Genomic DNA, 11,854 nt, shown 5'->3' on the forward strand with positions numbered 1-11,854 from the left:
CTTGCCCCGTAGTTGCTGCCGGCTGTTGAACCACCTGCAAAAATAATAAATTAAAAAAAAATTAAAATGATGGTTTTAGATTAAACGAACCAATCCTTTGAACCTTTACAATATGAAATGGAATGTACTTTTCAGTGTGTACTCTTGATGACTAGCGGATGTATTCTGGTAACAAGCAAGCCACCTTCTCTCTCTCTCTCTCTCTCTCTCTCTCTCTCTCTCTCTCTCTCTGTCTGTCTCTCTCTCTCTCTCTCTTTTTTAAAAATAATACATTATTATTGCTGCCACTTATAACAGAGGAAAAACTATCAGGTCTTTATTATTCAGGTCTTTTGTTCAAAAAAAGAATCAATCTACTGTTTTGTATTACTATTAATGTTGTTGCAGTTTGTTCATTTCCTAAAAAGAAGAGTACAGTTATTGATCAAAGTCTACTTTTTTTTACTTAAGTACAGGAGTTCAATCAGTACATTTACCTTTTTTTTTTCTTTTTTTCTTAAATTACACATAAGTAACTTTACCTCTACTCAAGTATGGTGTATTTATACCACCTCTACATGTTGAGTCAAACCAGGTACTTGAATCAGTACTTCTACTTTTGAAGGACGTTTTTTTTTTGTGAGTACATTGCCACCAAATGAAGCCCTCCCTTGTGGATGAATCACACATGAATTTTTTTTTTTTTTTTTTTTATGTGACATCATCTCATGTGTCTCTTCTCTTACCGTCCTTGCCGACTCCTAGGCAGCCCTTGAGCTCGTGCAGCGAGATGGCCTTGTCCTTGTTCAGGTCGCAGTAGTCGATGAACTTGCGGGCGCACTTCTTGGGCTTGGCCTTCTTCTTCAGGTACCTTTTGAAAGGCTTCAGTTCCTTCTTGCCGACGTCCTGGCTGCCGTTGGCGTCCAGCTGGGCGAAATACCAGTGCACCACCCGCTCCTCCAGTGTGTGGCTGGGGTCCGGCTCCACGAACCTGCTGTGGGGGGGTCATTGTGAAATGAATCGGCAAAATGATGTTGATTTGTTTTTTTTGTCATCTGCAATAAAAGACTTGACAATTTCGATAGCCATCTGATTCTAATCGGTTCTGCTAGTATGTGTGGGAGTGTGAAATGAAAACCATGAGCGCTTCCTCCAAACTCTTGCGTTTCAAGGAAAAAGCAATCAGACAGATCGGAAGAAGGAGACTGCGTTCTAAAACAAGGGATTATGAACAAAGGGGACATCACCCGTGAAATATGCATGGTCTTTGTCCCTTTAAATGTGCCATATTTTGTCTCGATACACCGCCCTGCACCATCATGACTATTTGCTAAAAACAATGACGTTATCCAATGACGCTATCTAATGTACCCTATTTGTTTTCAATAAATACAACTATGGGTGTAAAATCTCAACTCAGGGGGCCCAAGTCTACAGGATGGGATGTACAAGGGCCACTGGGACCAAACACTATCACTTCTGTCTTCTTTTCATTCAAATTCAAGAAATTTTATGCCATCCGGGATCAAAGTGGCCTTTATGAGAAAGCATCTTTTTTGCTCAGTGGGACATAGATCTGACAATCATTCACATCCACACAGTGAGAACAGCAGAGGCCCCAAAATTGAGCCCTGTGGAACACCACATGACAGTGGGGCAGTACGTGTCTCAGACCAGCCAAGGCTAACACAAAAGGTTCTGTCAGCTAAATAGGACCTAAACCACCCAAGAGCGCTACCGCCAATGCCCACGAAGTGCTGCAAACGAGTCAACGGAATACTGTGAGCCACTGTATCAAATGCTGCAGTTAAATCCAATAAAACCAGACACAATGTAAAACGTATTTCGAAATGTTATATACTGTACCTGTGACTATACTATAACTCCTGTGAAGCACTTTGTGAGCGCTCTCTGTGAAAAGCGCTATATACTGGAAATAACATGACTGACAATATTTCCCAATAGACAATCTGATGGATTCAGCAGTTTAGATTGTTGTTACCTACCTCCCGCCATCAGAGGGCGCCGGTGAGTTTATGGCTTGAACCATGTCTGTGGTCAGGGCGTCTAACAGGCTCGTAATGAATTCAACTTTTTTCCCCTCGGGGCAACCTGTAAAAAAAATAAACAGCAATATTAGCCTCGTTAAATATTAGATTTTAAAATAAATTTACTCAACTTTAGCCTATTTCCTTTGGGTCCTTATTTTTAAGAGTTAAAAAATTCAATACATATCAATATCGACTGCGACGAAATACTTTGTACAGTGGATACATTTTTCAACAACATTGCCTCGCCCTATTTTAAGCCGAATGAAGTGAAATTGGATCATTGCCCATTGCACAGTGTCAAAAATTTAGTCATATGTTCCGATGTTACTAACAAAATGTGGTTTTACGCGAAAAAAAAAATCTGGATATGAGCGCAACGTGCCGTTGATACAATGACATTCTCGCTGTGAACGTGGCTCATTGGAACCCCATCCAAAGGTTAACTTTGACTGCGGCAGGAAAAAAAAAAGTGAAGAAAAAAACCTGTCAGGTCTCGGCCCTGGAACAGATCTTCGGTGTCGGAGCTGCGAGAACGTGCGGCGCCGTCACATTCTGGCGTCTGGTACCTGTTGGGACGAGAATCACAAGACAGGAACGGAGTGGGAGTCGGATGAAAAAGGAAGACGTTGGGAGAGTGAAAGACCTACTGTGCTTAAATCAGTAACCTGGCTTCAGATCCCAGAGTGAGCTGGGCTCCCAACATTTTATAGCCTCTACAAAAAATTAAGTAGCAAGGACAGCACTGGCAAAAGCCCGTTTGAACGTATGGCTGAATCACTACTGGTCAGTCAGGCCAGCATTTGCAAGAAGCATGTTGGCCTGAAATCACGGCCATCGGGCCACCATTAATGTCGGGCCGTGATACTTCAGCAAGTTTTTAAGGAACCTATCTTCCATTACTGGCCGGAAAACAAATTTTTAGTGTTACTTTGACACCATTTTGTGGCACCTTGGGCCCAAGGAACTATTTTGAAGTGAGTTGAGGACCTTCATTTTGACAAAAGTAGTATTTTACCGCCATCTCGTGGCAACTTGGACCATGAAACAATGTGTTTGTTGAGTCCATCGTACCTTTACTTAAGCACATTAGTTGATTCAGTACTTCTACTTTTAACAGAATTGTTTTTTTTACCCAAGTACTGTACCCGCACTGACCTAAATACAGAGTGAGAATATTTTTTTCCTTCACCCTATTTACATGGCATGACTCATGTTTTTTTTTTTTTTTTGCTTCAATGAAATGGAAAGCAACAATTTGTTCTGTCAACTGTCCTAAGCCGTACTGCTAACAAGGAAACAGCCGACAAAGGCGGCGTGAAATAACACGCGTTCATTACCTGGTGGAGGTCCCCGGAATGGGTCGTCCGGTGTCAACCAGCACGCACCAGCAGTAGCCGGTGGACTGGTGGCACTGGACGGCCTTGTACAGGCCGCCGGACCCGCAGTCGGGGATGAAGACGGCCTCACGGGGGTTCTGCCGGGCCTCGTCAAGGGCGCTCTGTCGCTCCTGGTCGCAAGAAGGAACTTTCTCTAGAAGCATGACGAACAAACTCAATGCACGTTCACAATGTAGTCTGGAAACAGCAGATGGGTCATGTGATGAACTTACTCCCCTGAGCATGTCAAAAACATGCAAAAAAACCCTTCAACACCCCGACAGACAAAAACAAAACAAAAAAACCACACCATAAAACACCTCCAAAATCGGCACAGAGTACAGTGTCAGTGTCATGCAAACGTGAGTGAACCCTTCAAAAATTTGCACCAACAAAGCCATATTTTTTTACACCATAGAACACAATTTATCAAACCTTGTAACTGACAGAGGTGGTGCAACCATTCTCCCTGGAAGAACAAATATATATTAAAAAAAAAAAAAAAAGGCCAATCGTATGGCATAATTTTTTTTTTAGCTATATCATGAGTTCTGCTCTTCCCGACATTTTTCAACAACACATCCCCTTTAAAAACCTCCATTCTCCTGGTAAGATAGCAAAACAAAGCTGGTTAAGACATTACTTTTAAACACGCAAACAGAGCTTTTTAGTTGATTGATGTCCCTCACCGTTGCCAAACAGCAAGGCAAGTATATTCTCAAAAAGCCTATGAAAGACGTTGCGTTCAACCACGCAAACATGACAAAAATTATTGGAAAATGATGTACGGTATATGCCCACGTAGATCGTTTGGTTGATTTCTGCCGCACAACCTTTCCCCAAGTTGTAAAGGCACACGACCCCTTCAACCTCCCAACAGAGAACAAAGAGGAAAATTCATCCATCCACTCTGGACAAAATTGTTGGGCTCGCTCTCCTCATGAAAGAAAAACCCACAGTGGTGACAGAACTAACTGGAATCTGACAAAAGTAAGAATTAATACAAATCTCATGAATATTAACCAATGAAAAATGACACCCTGCTTTTGAATTGTCCCCCCCAAAAAATTGTGAAAAAGGCCTCGACCATAAGGACATGTTCAACCATCCTCTAATTAGCATCGGAGGTGTTGTCGAACTCGTCATCAGTCACTTGCCGACTCAACAGGGTCACTGTGCTGACATGGTGTGTACCACACCAAACATGGACCAGAGGAGCTGAAGCTTGTCACAGTTTACTCGGCGCGAGAGAACGAGGACACCCTAGAATGGTTGCCGGCCAAGCGCGGGGCACATATCGACGAAACATTTACACTCATATTCCAAAAAATGGAGAGAGTCTTCAAGGAACCTAAAATGCGTGTTTTGAAGGGAGGAATCCTGTGTATCCTGTAATCCTCTGCTGTTTACGCAGTGGTTACGGTGGTTTTTTTTTTCCCCCGAGACACAACTTCGTCATCGTGAATGACACTTTGCCAAACACCGCGATAAAATACGATCATATTTGCGAGCCGTGCTCGTAAGATGCTTCTGCGCCATCTCGTCCCCGTCGGGCCGTATTTACACTCGCGTCCATTTGGGGCCATTTCTCATTCTGAAGACGAGCGCGACAGCGTGCCGCGGCTCCCGGTCCGTTTTAGGCCTCACAATCGAGAGATGTGAGGCCTTAAGCTGCAACTGTTTAGTACCTTTGCATTTCAAGATGGTGGCAATATGGCGTGCGTAACAAAAGTATGGAGCTGATTAGTCCCACTGCAGCGCCGGTGGTCTCGGCATGAGGAGAATAAGATGTCGAGGCAACTTCATGTTTTCTCCACTTGTTTTTGTTTTCCATTGAGTCACACGTCGTACCTTCAAAGCTTCATGACTTTGGCTTTCAGATGACACCTTATGTTTTTCATCAGAAATGTTTTTCCTGTCACGTCCAAAAGTTGAAACGAACAAAAAACGTGTTTTGGCCAAAAGTCGAAAAATAAAAGCGGCGTCAAAAATGTGTCTCGTGCCAGCGAAACTGAGACGGTTCAATGATGAGCTGCAATGGCAAATAAACAGCCCATATTTGTACAGCGTCAGAAGACCGGGATATTTTTATTCATGATAATTAGTACTTCCCCGGTTTCCCACCAGGAAAGGGGTTTAAACATCCAGCAAGGTGTATTCCGCAACGCAAGCTTTTATTCACAACGGCAGACAACGACAACTGTTCCGGGTCAGCTCAGTGGCATCACCATTCTGAAAGCCGTTAAAGTCAGGCCTTCGGAAGAAAAGCACACAATAGCGGTGCACCACAAAAGCAAATAATCAGCGACTCGTCACGTCACGCTCTTGACGTCACTTGTCAAGTCAACAGGTCGAGCCTCAGCAAGTTTGATAGTGGCCAAGTTACCGAGAGCCTGAAAGGTAGTGCGAGTGGTCCGGTCGTGCGTCTGCAGTGGATCTGCGCCAAGTGCTCAAAGGATGACCTTGGGCTTCCTGTTACGACGGAGAGTCCGGTATTTCCACCTCATAACGTAGGCGGAGATGTCTGCAACGTGTCTGTGTGCTGCCCCGGTCCTGGCGAAATGTCTGGGGTTTAATATAGCGACATTACACTGCACTCCCTGAAGAAAATTATTTTCAGGCATGTAAATGGAAGAAGATGGCGTGTAATTCAATCTAGCGTTGTACTGATTTCTTTTGTCTTATTGTTTTATTGTATTACCGGTGTTACTTCTCTTCCCTTGACAGGAATAGCACAGCCCGACGCCTGAAACCTACAAAATCATTTTAAGCACGGAACAATTTTGCTGCTTCTTTATATAGCAGACAAAAAGATGACGTGCTGAGAACAGACCGGCTCTATTTTACGCATTCCACTCCTCCAGGCGCCGCGCCAAGTGAATTTTTAAGCGCCGGTCCGTACACTCATTCAGTCCGAATCTTTCCTCCTCCTCCTCTGTCGTCTGATTCCCTTCATCCTCAAAGCCTCCTCGCCGGAGTTAACCCCCACCCGGTCCTCTCCTGTCCGTCCGCCTCCCCAATGGCTTTCAGCTGTTCCATAATCACTGCAAAATTCTCTCAAAGCGAGCAGTTAAAATGAGAGGAAATGTTGCATGTTGGTCAAGATGCGCATCGCGTTTCGCCAGACAAAATGGTTTGCTCGTAAAACGAAACCAAGTTGTGTTTTTTTTTTTTTTTTTTTTTTTTGGGGAGGCAACTCGTTGACAACATTGTGGAACAAACACATGCCAGAGTGTTACTGGAATAAACAAACATGGATGCAGATGACATTGCAGAGCGGCCACATGTCAGAATCGACTCCCACAATGTTGGAAAAGGACCAAGTCGGAGGCTACCGGAATATCAACGTGGCTATGCGCTACGTTGTGGAGCGTTCACATGTCACTCTTTAAAAAAAAAAAAAAAAAAACATGTCCACATGCAACTTTGTGGGGCATCCACATCTCAGAGTCAACCGGAATCTAAACATGGAAGCACGTAACATTGTGGAGCGTTGACATCTGTCAAACATCAAGATGGGTATACGCTAAAACGCGAAGTAGCGCTTGGGCTTGAAATTTTTGGCCTTTCTCAATCTCACCTTGCTTCCTGGATGTGGAGCTGTTCTGCTTGTTCTCCTTGTAAACCAACTGCTTGATCCACAGCGTGGGGGCGGTTACCTCTGCAGTGACAGATGGATGTCATGTTAGCGACAGCAACCTTACTCGCCGCGAACACCGCCAAGCATGGCAGTGGGACTAATTATTTATGCCGACTGGTCACTGCTTTTACGGTGCATTCGGAAAGTATTTGCAAGGCTTAATTTACGGTTGCACCCTCATTCCAAGATACAATTAAAAATAAATGAATAAAAATTTCTCAAAATTCTGCACACAAGACAGTGACACATTTTTTTGTCTATTTTTTGAAAAATGATCATGAAAGTTTGGCTTTCATTTCATGAATATGAGGAGGACTCAAATAGACTTTGACAATATTAGTTGAAAGCAAGCTTTGAACTATTTTTTTTGGTTTCTGTTCTGTCAGTTCACTGATTCAATAAATACATCACATAAAATAAATAATTAAGTCAAGATTGTGCAGTATTGTCCTCACTTTAGTTGCCAACAGGGTTTTGGTTCTCTGCCAGTGTGCCTAACACCTGCCTATATTTCTTTTCAACGTGAGACCCCCGGGGTGATAACGTGTCGAAATTGCAAAACTTGAGGACCCTTACCGTCGCCTTCGGCGGGGACGAGGGTCTCCACGGTGGCCGTAGGCTTGGAGCCGTCGTCTGGATTGAGGGTGAGAAAGAAACGGAAAGAGACTACCATTATTGAGGTTAATACAATCTACTCTCCACAAGTGTTGAATGGTTGGGATTTGCACATGCCCCGGCCAAGGTGGACACAAAAACGTTGCACGCTCGCGCGCACACACAAAAGCACACACGCACAAGGAGAACAGAAGAACAAAGCACGGCCACCCGCTTGTTCGAAATGTCCTTCACACTCACACGCAGAATGAAATAGCTCTCACGCTGACATCAAACAGCCTCACATTAACACACTTGTTTTTTAAGACCAAGAAACACACACACACACACACACACACACACCAGACCGCTATGACACTTGTGTCATAGCGGTCTGGTGGAATCATTTTAACATTGTGGTTTTTTTTCAATTGTTATTTTTTTCCCCTCTTCAACAAAATGTGAAATGTTTCTCGAAACATTTTTTACTTCCAACTCAAAAATTACAATGGTGGGCCAAGGAGAGGGGGTTGCGCCATCATCATTTCCAGTAAACTTAACTCTTTCTTGGTTTTAGTTTGGCAGTGGCTTATTTTTCTTTTTATATTTTTGTCCTTTTTTACAAGCCAGGTGGTAGGGGTGTGCTATCGGTGTTGGGATGCTGAAGAAGGTGCGCGGATTCAAAAAGATAGCTAGATAGACAGAGGGCTAGCTAGTTAGCTAGCTAGAGAGATAGTTAGCTAGCTAGATAAGATAGCTAGATTGATCGAACGCTGTCTGTTCCCGATAGTGACAGAAATTCTTCGTTGACAGGGCACACAAACACATTCACACATTCCCATCAAGAAAGATTTTACACAATAAAAATGAAGGAATAAATGCATGATTTTTTTTTTAAATACATTACTAGTGCGTGTTAAAAAGTGTGCGTTGAAACGTGCAATGTATCCGTTCAAATTGTTCATGATGGTTCAAGCAGATGGAATGAAAGATTTTTTTGTAGGTGTTTTTCCGGGCCAGTGGGAATTTGTACCTTCTGGCTGATGTCAGTAGTTGGAATGACTGGCGAAGGGGATGGAAGGGATCCTCAGAGTGGCTTTCCTGATCCCGAAGCGGATGTCCAGTTCAGACAAGGGTGTGTGAAGTCAACCACATATTTGGGTGGCCTGGTTTGTTATATGGGAGAGTCTGGTTTTGCGTTTGGTGGTGAGCAAGTTGAAACGGGATGAAACGTTGAATGTGCAAATGGATTGAATGAGTGAGCGGTAAAAGGCTGTTCTACACTTGCACAACTACCGACGTCATCACAATAATACGGATGGGAGGGATGTGATTTCCTCTATAAATATTTTAACACAAACACGAATCAATATTGGTCTGTTTTTTTTTAAACCTTTTTTCACTTAACATACCATAATTTTATTTGTACTATTGCTAACACTTATGTTATGCAGGGACCAATAGTGTCACGATACAGTAAGAGGGTAGGCATCAATATGACATTCTGCCCCGTTATAGATGGCAATATTTTATGGCTTCGGGATTGTCGTTGATCCAAAATTTACTCGAAAATCTTCAATCAGCAAAATTAAAGATCTCTCAGAGGGTTTGTGTAAACGATAACAGCAGGCAGAAATGACCACAAAATAAAACAGGTGTAACTTAAAAAAAAACATGGCTTTATTTGTGGAAAACATATTTTAGGCAGGTTAGATTTGAGAGATTCATTGGAATTTGAGCTTGAAAAAAAAAAAAAAAAAATCCAAAATTTACTCGAAAATCTTCAATCAGCAAAATTAAAGATCTCTCAGAGGGTTTGTGTAAACGATAACAGCAGGCAGAAATGACCACAAAATAAAACAGGTGTAACTTAAAAAAAAACATGGCTTTATTTGTGGAAAACATATTTTAGGCAGGTTAGATTTGAGAGATTCATTGGAATTTGAGCTTGAAAAAAAAAAAAAAAAAACAACAAAAATCAAGGTCATGAAATGAATGTGATAGGGTTCGTCTTACGTAACCTTGAACGCCCCCCGGAAAATACTCACCCACGTGCAGCTTTGGAGCATCTGGAACATTCCTTTTGGAAGCAATTGAGTTAAAAGCAAAGCACAGACAACCTGCACTGGATTTACTTTATACACTCTCGATTTTTTTAAAAGAAAAATATAAGGCCCTTAAATCAAATAAGGTGTCAACACACTCATGCACTGCTTCCAGAGCATATCTCAGACCAGCGAACTGACGCATTAAGAAAAAGGCTATCACTTCATTTTGGTCATTTGACCACATCTGCAGATAACCAAATGAAACATTTCGAGTGCAGCTCACCTTTTCGCCCGGAGTTTGCCGGCCCAGGAGGTCTGTCGGTCACGGACCCTGCGGAGCGAAAACGCAGATGTGTACAAAGCAGAAAACAGCGGCAGGACGACGACGATTCCTGCAAATAATCCGGAGTATTTGGAGCCCTTTCGCGGTCAGGATGGATTGATCCGAGATCAAACGGGCTACAAGCAAACGTAACGACTCGAATGGTTTACAAGAACATTCTGTGAGTGCTGCACAATTGAGTTTAGGAGAGGAGTATAAGGGAACCTGTATTCCTATTTTATTTGGTACGGTACATACAGTGAAACCCTTTATTGAACAGGCTAATTGGGGGAAATTAGCCGTCTAAGTCAAGGACGGGCCAAAAATTAATTCATTGACAAAAAAACTTGAAAACTGCTTTCAGTTTTAAAACTTTATCCAAACTTAGCCTGTCTGTGTTTGGGGGGGGAGATACTGACGTGTGGTTAATTCTGGAACTAAAGTTATAATTTAGGGGCAATCTTTTGTCATCCTGTAGATAAGTAACTACGTTGAACTGAGGTGAGGGGCTTAATATCAACTGAAGTTGTGTTTTCTCAACCATCTCGCAGTATCTATCGGCATTTAGTAACCTTTTATTGTTTGTAATAATGTGACTCATGACAAAAGCTCAAACATGTCACTGAAAAGTTGACGTTGCAGCAAAAAATAAAATTAAATTAAATTAAAAATAAACAGATCGAAGCATGATACATTTCATTAAATACTAAAATTGAATTTTATTGAACGTCTGGAATATCTATCGATCACTGAGGGTCATTCTGTATGTACCGAAGTGTGATTTTTTTTTTTTGCATTACAACCCAAGCTTTGAAGAAGCGTCCGATCACCATGTTGGCCGAATGGAAAAACCTGAAATTGCGATGCATTGAAAATCAAATCGAGAGTTTGTGGTCCAGGTCATGCAGGTGGCGACATGCTTCGCGGATGCAAAGAGCAGAGTAAAAAGAAGAAAAAAATAAAAGGGCGGAAAAAACGATGAGCTGTTGCGATTTGGATCGTAAGATGTACTACCTGTCAATGCGCTCGTCCCGGCGTGTGTTCCCAAAAACTCATGGAAGTTTCCTGCGAATGTATACGGCACATGATTGATGCCTGTCACATGATGTGTGTGTCGGTGAATGTCATTCGCCGGCTGGAGGAAAACATGAAGAACGGTTGCCAGTAAAGTCTCGTTTCCGCAGTACTAGACTGCCCTACATGGGACAACAATCTCCCATATTCTTCAGAAAACACGCTGAAGACACTTCCTCCATAAAGGATGAAAAGACGAGAGGAAAACCATTCAAAGAGCGACCAATGTGATGTCAACTACTGACTTTGTCCTACAGGGGACAACAATCTCCCATGTTCTTCTTGGAATACAGTGAAGAAAGTTCCTCCCTTATGGATGAAAGCTGGTCAGAGAGGCTACAAAATGAGGCTGACATTAAATAGGTTGTGGCAACTTCGGGCAAGTACTGGCTCGATCCTACATGGGACAACAATCTCCCATTTTATTCATAAAACACAGTGAAGACAGTCCCCTCTAAGATAGATGAAAAGATGGGAAGAAAACTGATCAATGACCGCACTTAAAGAGGCTTTGGGTGACAAAGGAACTGTGGGAATTTCTGCCAATACCAGCCATTTCCCACACTGGACAACAATCACCCATGTTCTTCATGGAAACAGGTCACTGAGGTTACTAAAGAGAAGAAGAAGCTTTTGAAACTTCTGGCAAGTACTGGTTGTGTCCAATGTGTGACAACAGAAAGAGAGGCTCTCTAAAATGGATGAAAACTGGTCAAGGAGGCTGCACAAAATCCCTAAAGTGACAATGGTACTGCTGTAATTTCTGGCAA

The 11,854-nt window shown here is 42.6% G+C and overlaps 1 protein-coding gene across 1 annotated transcript in view; it reads right to left on the reverse strand.

The window, feature by feature from the left end:
* The window catches only part of smoc1 (SPARC related modular calcium binding 1), a 36,272-nt gene that overhangs the window by 8,512 nt on the left and 15,906 nt on the right, over positions 1-11,854 (reverse strand). The window contains exons 8-14 of the mRNA XM_019872259.1: positions 7,623-7,679; positions 6,987-7,067; positions 3,368-3,560; positions 2,514-2,596; positions 1,986-2,091; positions 726-970; positions 6-34 (exon numbers count right to left, since the gene is read on the reverse strand). Of these exons, the coding sequence (XP_019727818.1) occupies positions 6-34; positions 726-970; positions 1,986-2,091; positions 2,514-2,596; positions 3,368-3,560; positions 6,987-7,067; positions 7,623-7,679 (794 nt within the window). The remainder of the gene's footprint in view (positions 1-5; positions 35-725; positions 971-1,985; positions 2,092-2,513; positions 2,597-3,367; positions 3,561-6,986; positions 7,068-7,622; positions 7,680-11,854) is intronic.

This window comes from Hippocampus comes, unplaced genomic scaffold, assembly GCF_001891065.2.
Source record: "Hippocampus comes isolate QL1 unplaced genomic scaffold, H_comes_QL1_v1.1 scaffold92, whole genome shotgun sequence".
Classification (NCBI taxonomy): Eukaryota; Metazoa; Chordata; class Actinopteri; order Syngnathiformes; family Syngnathidae; genus Hippocampus; species Hippocampus comes.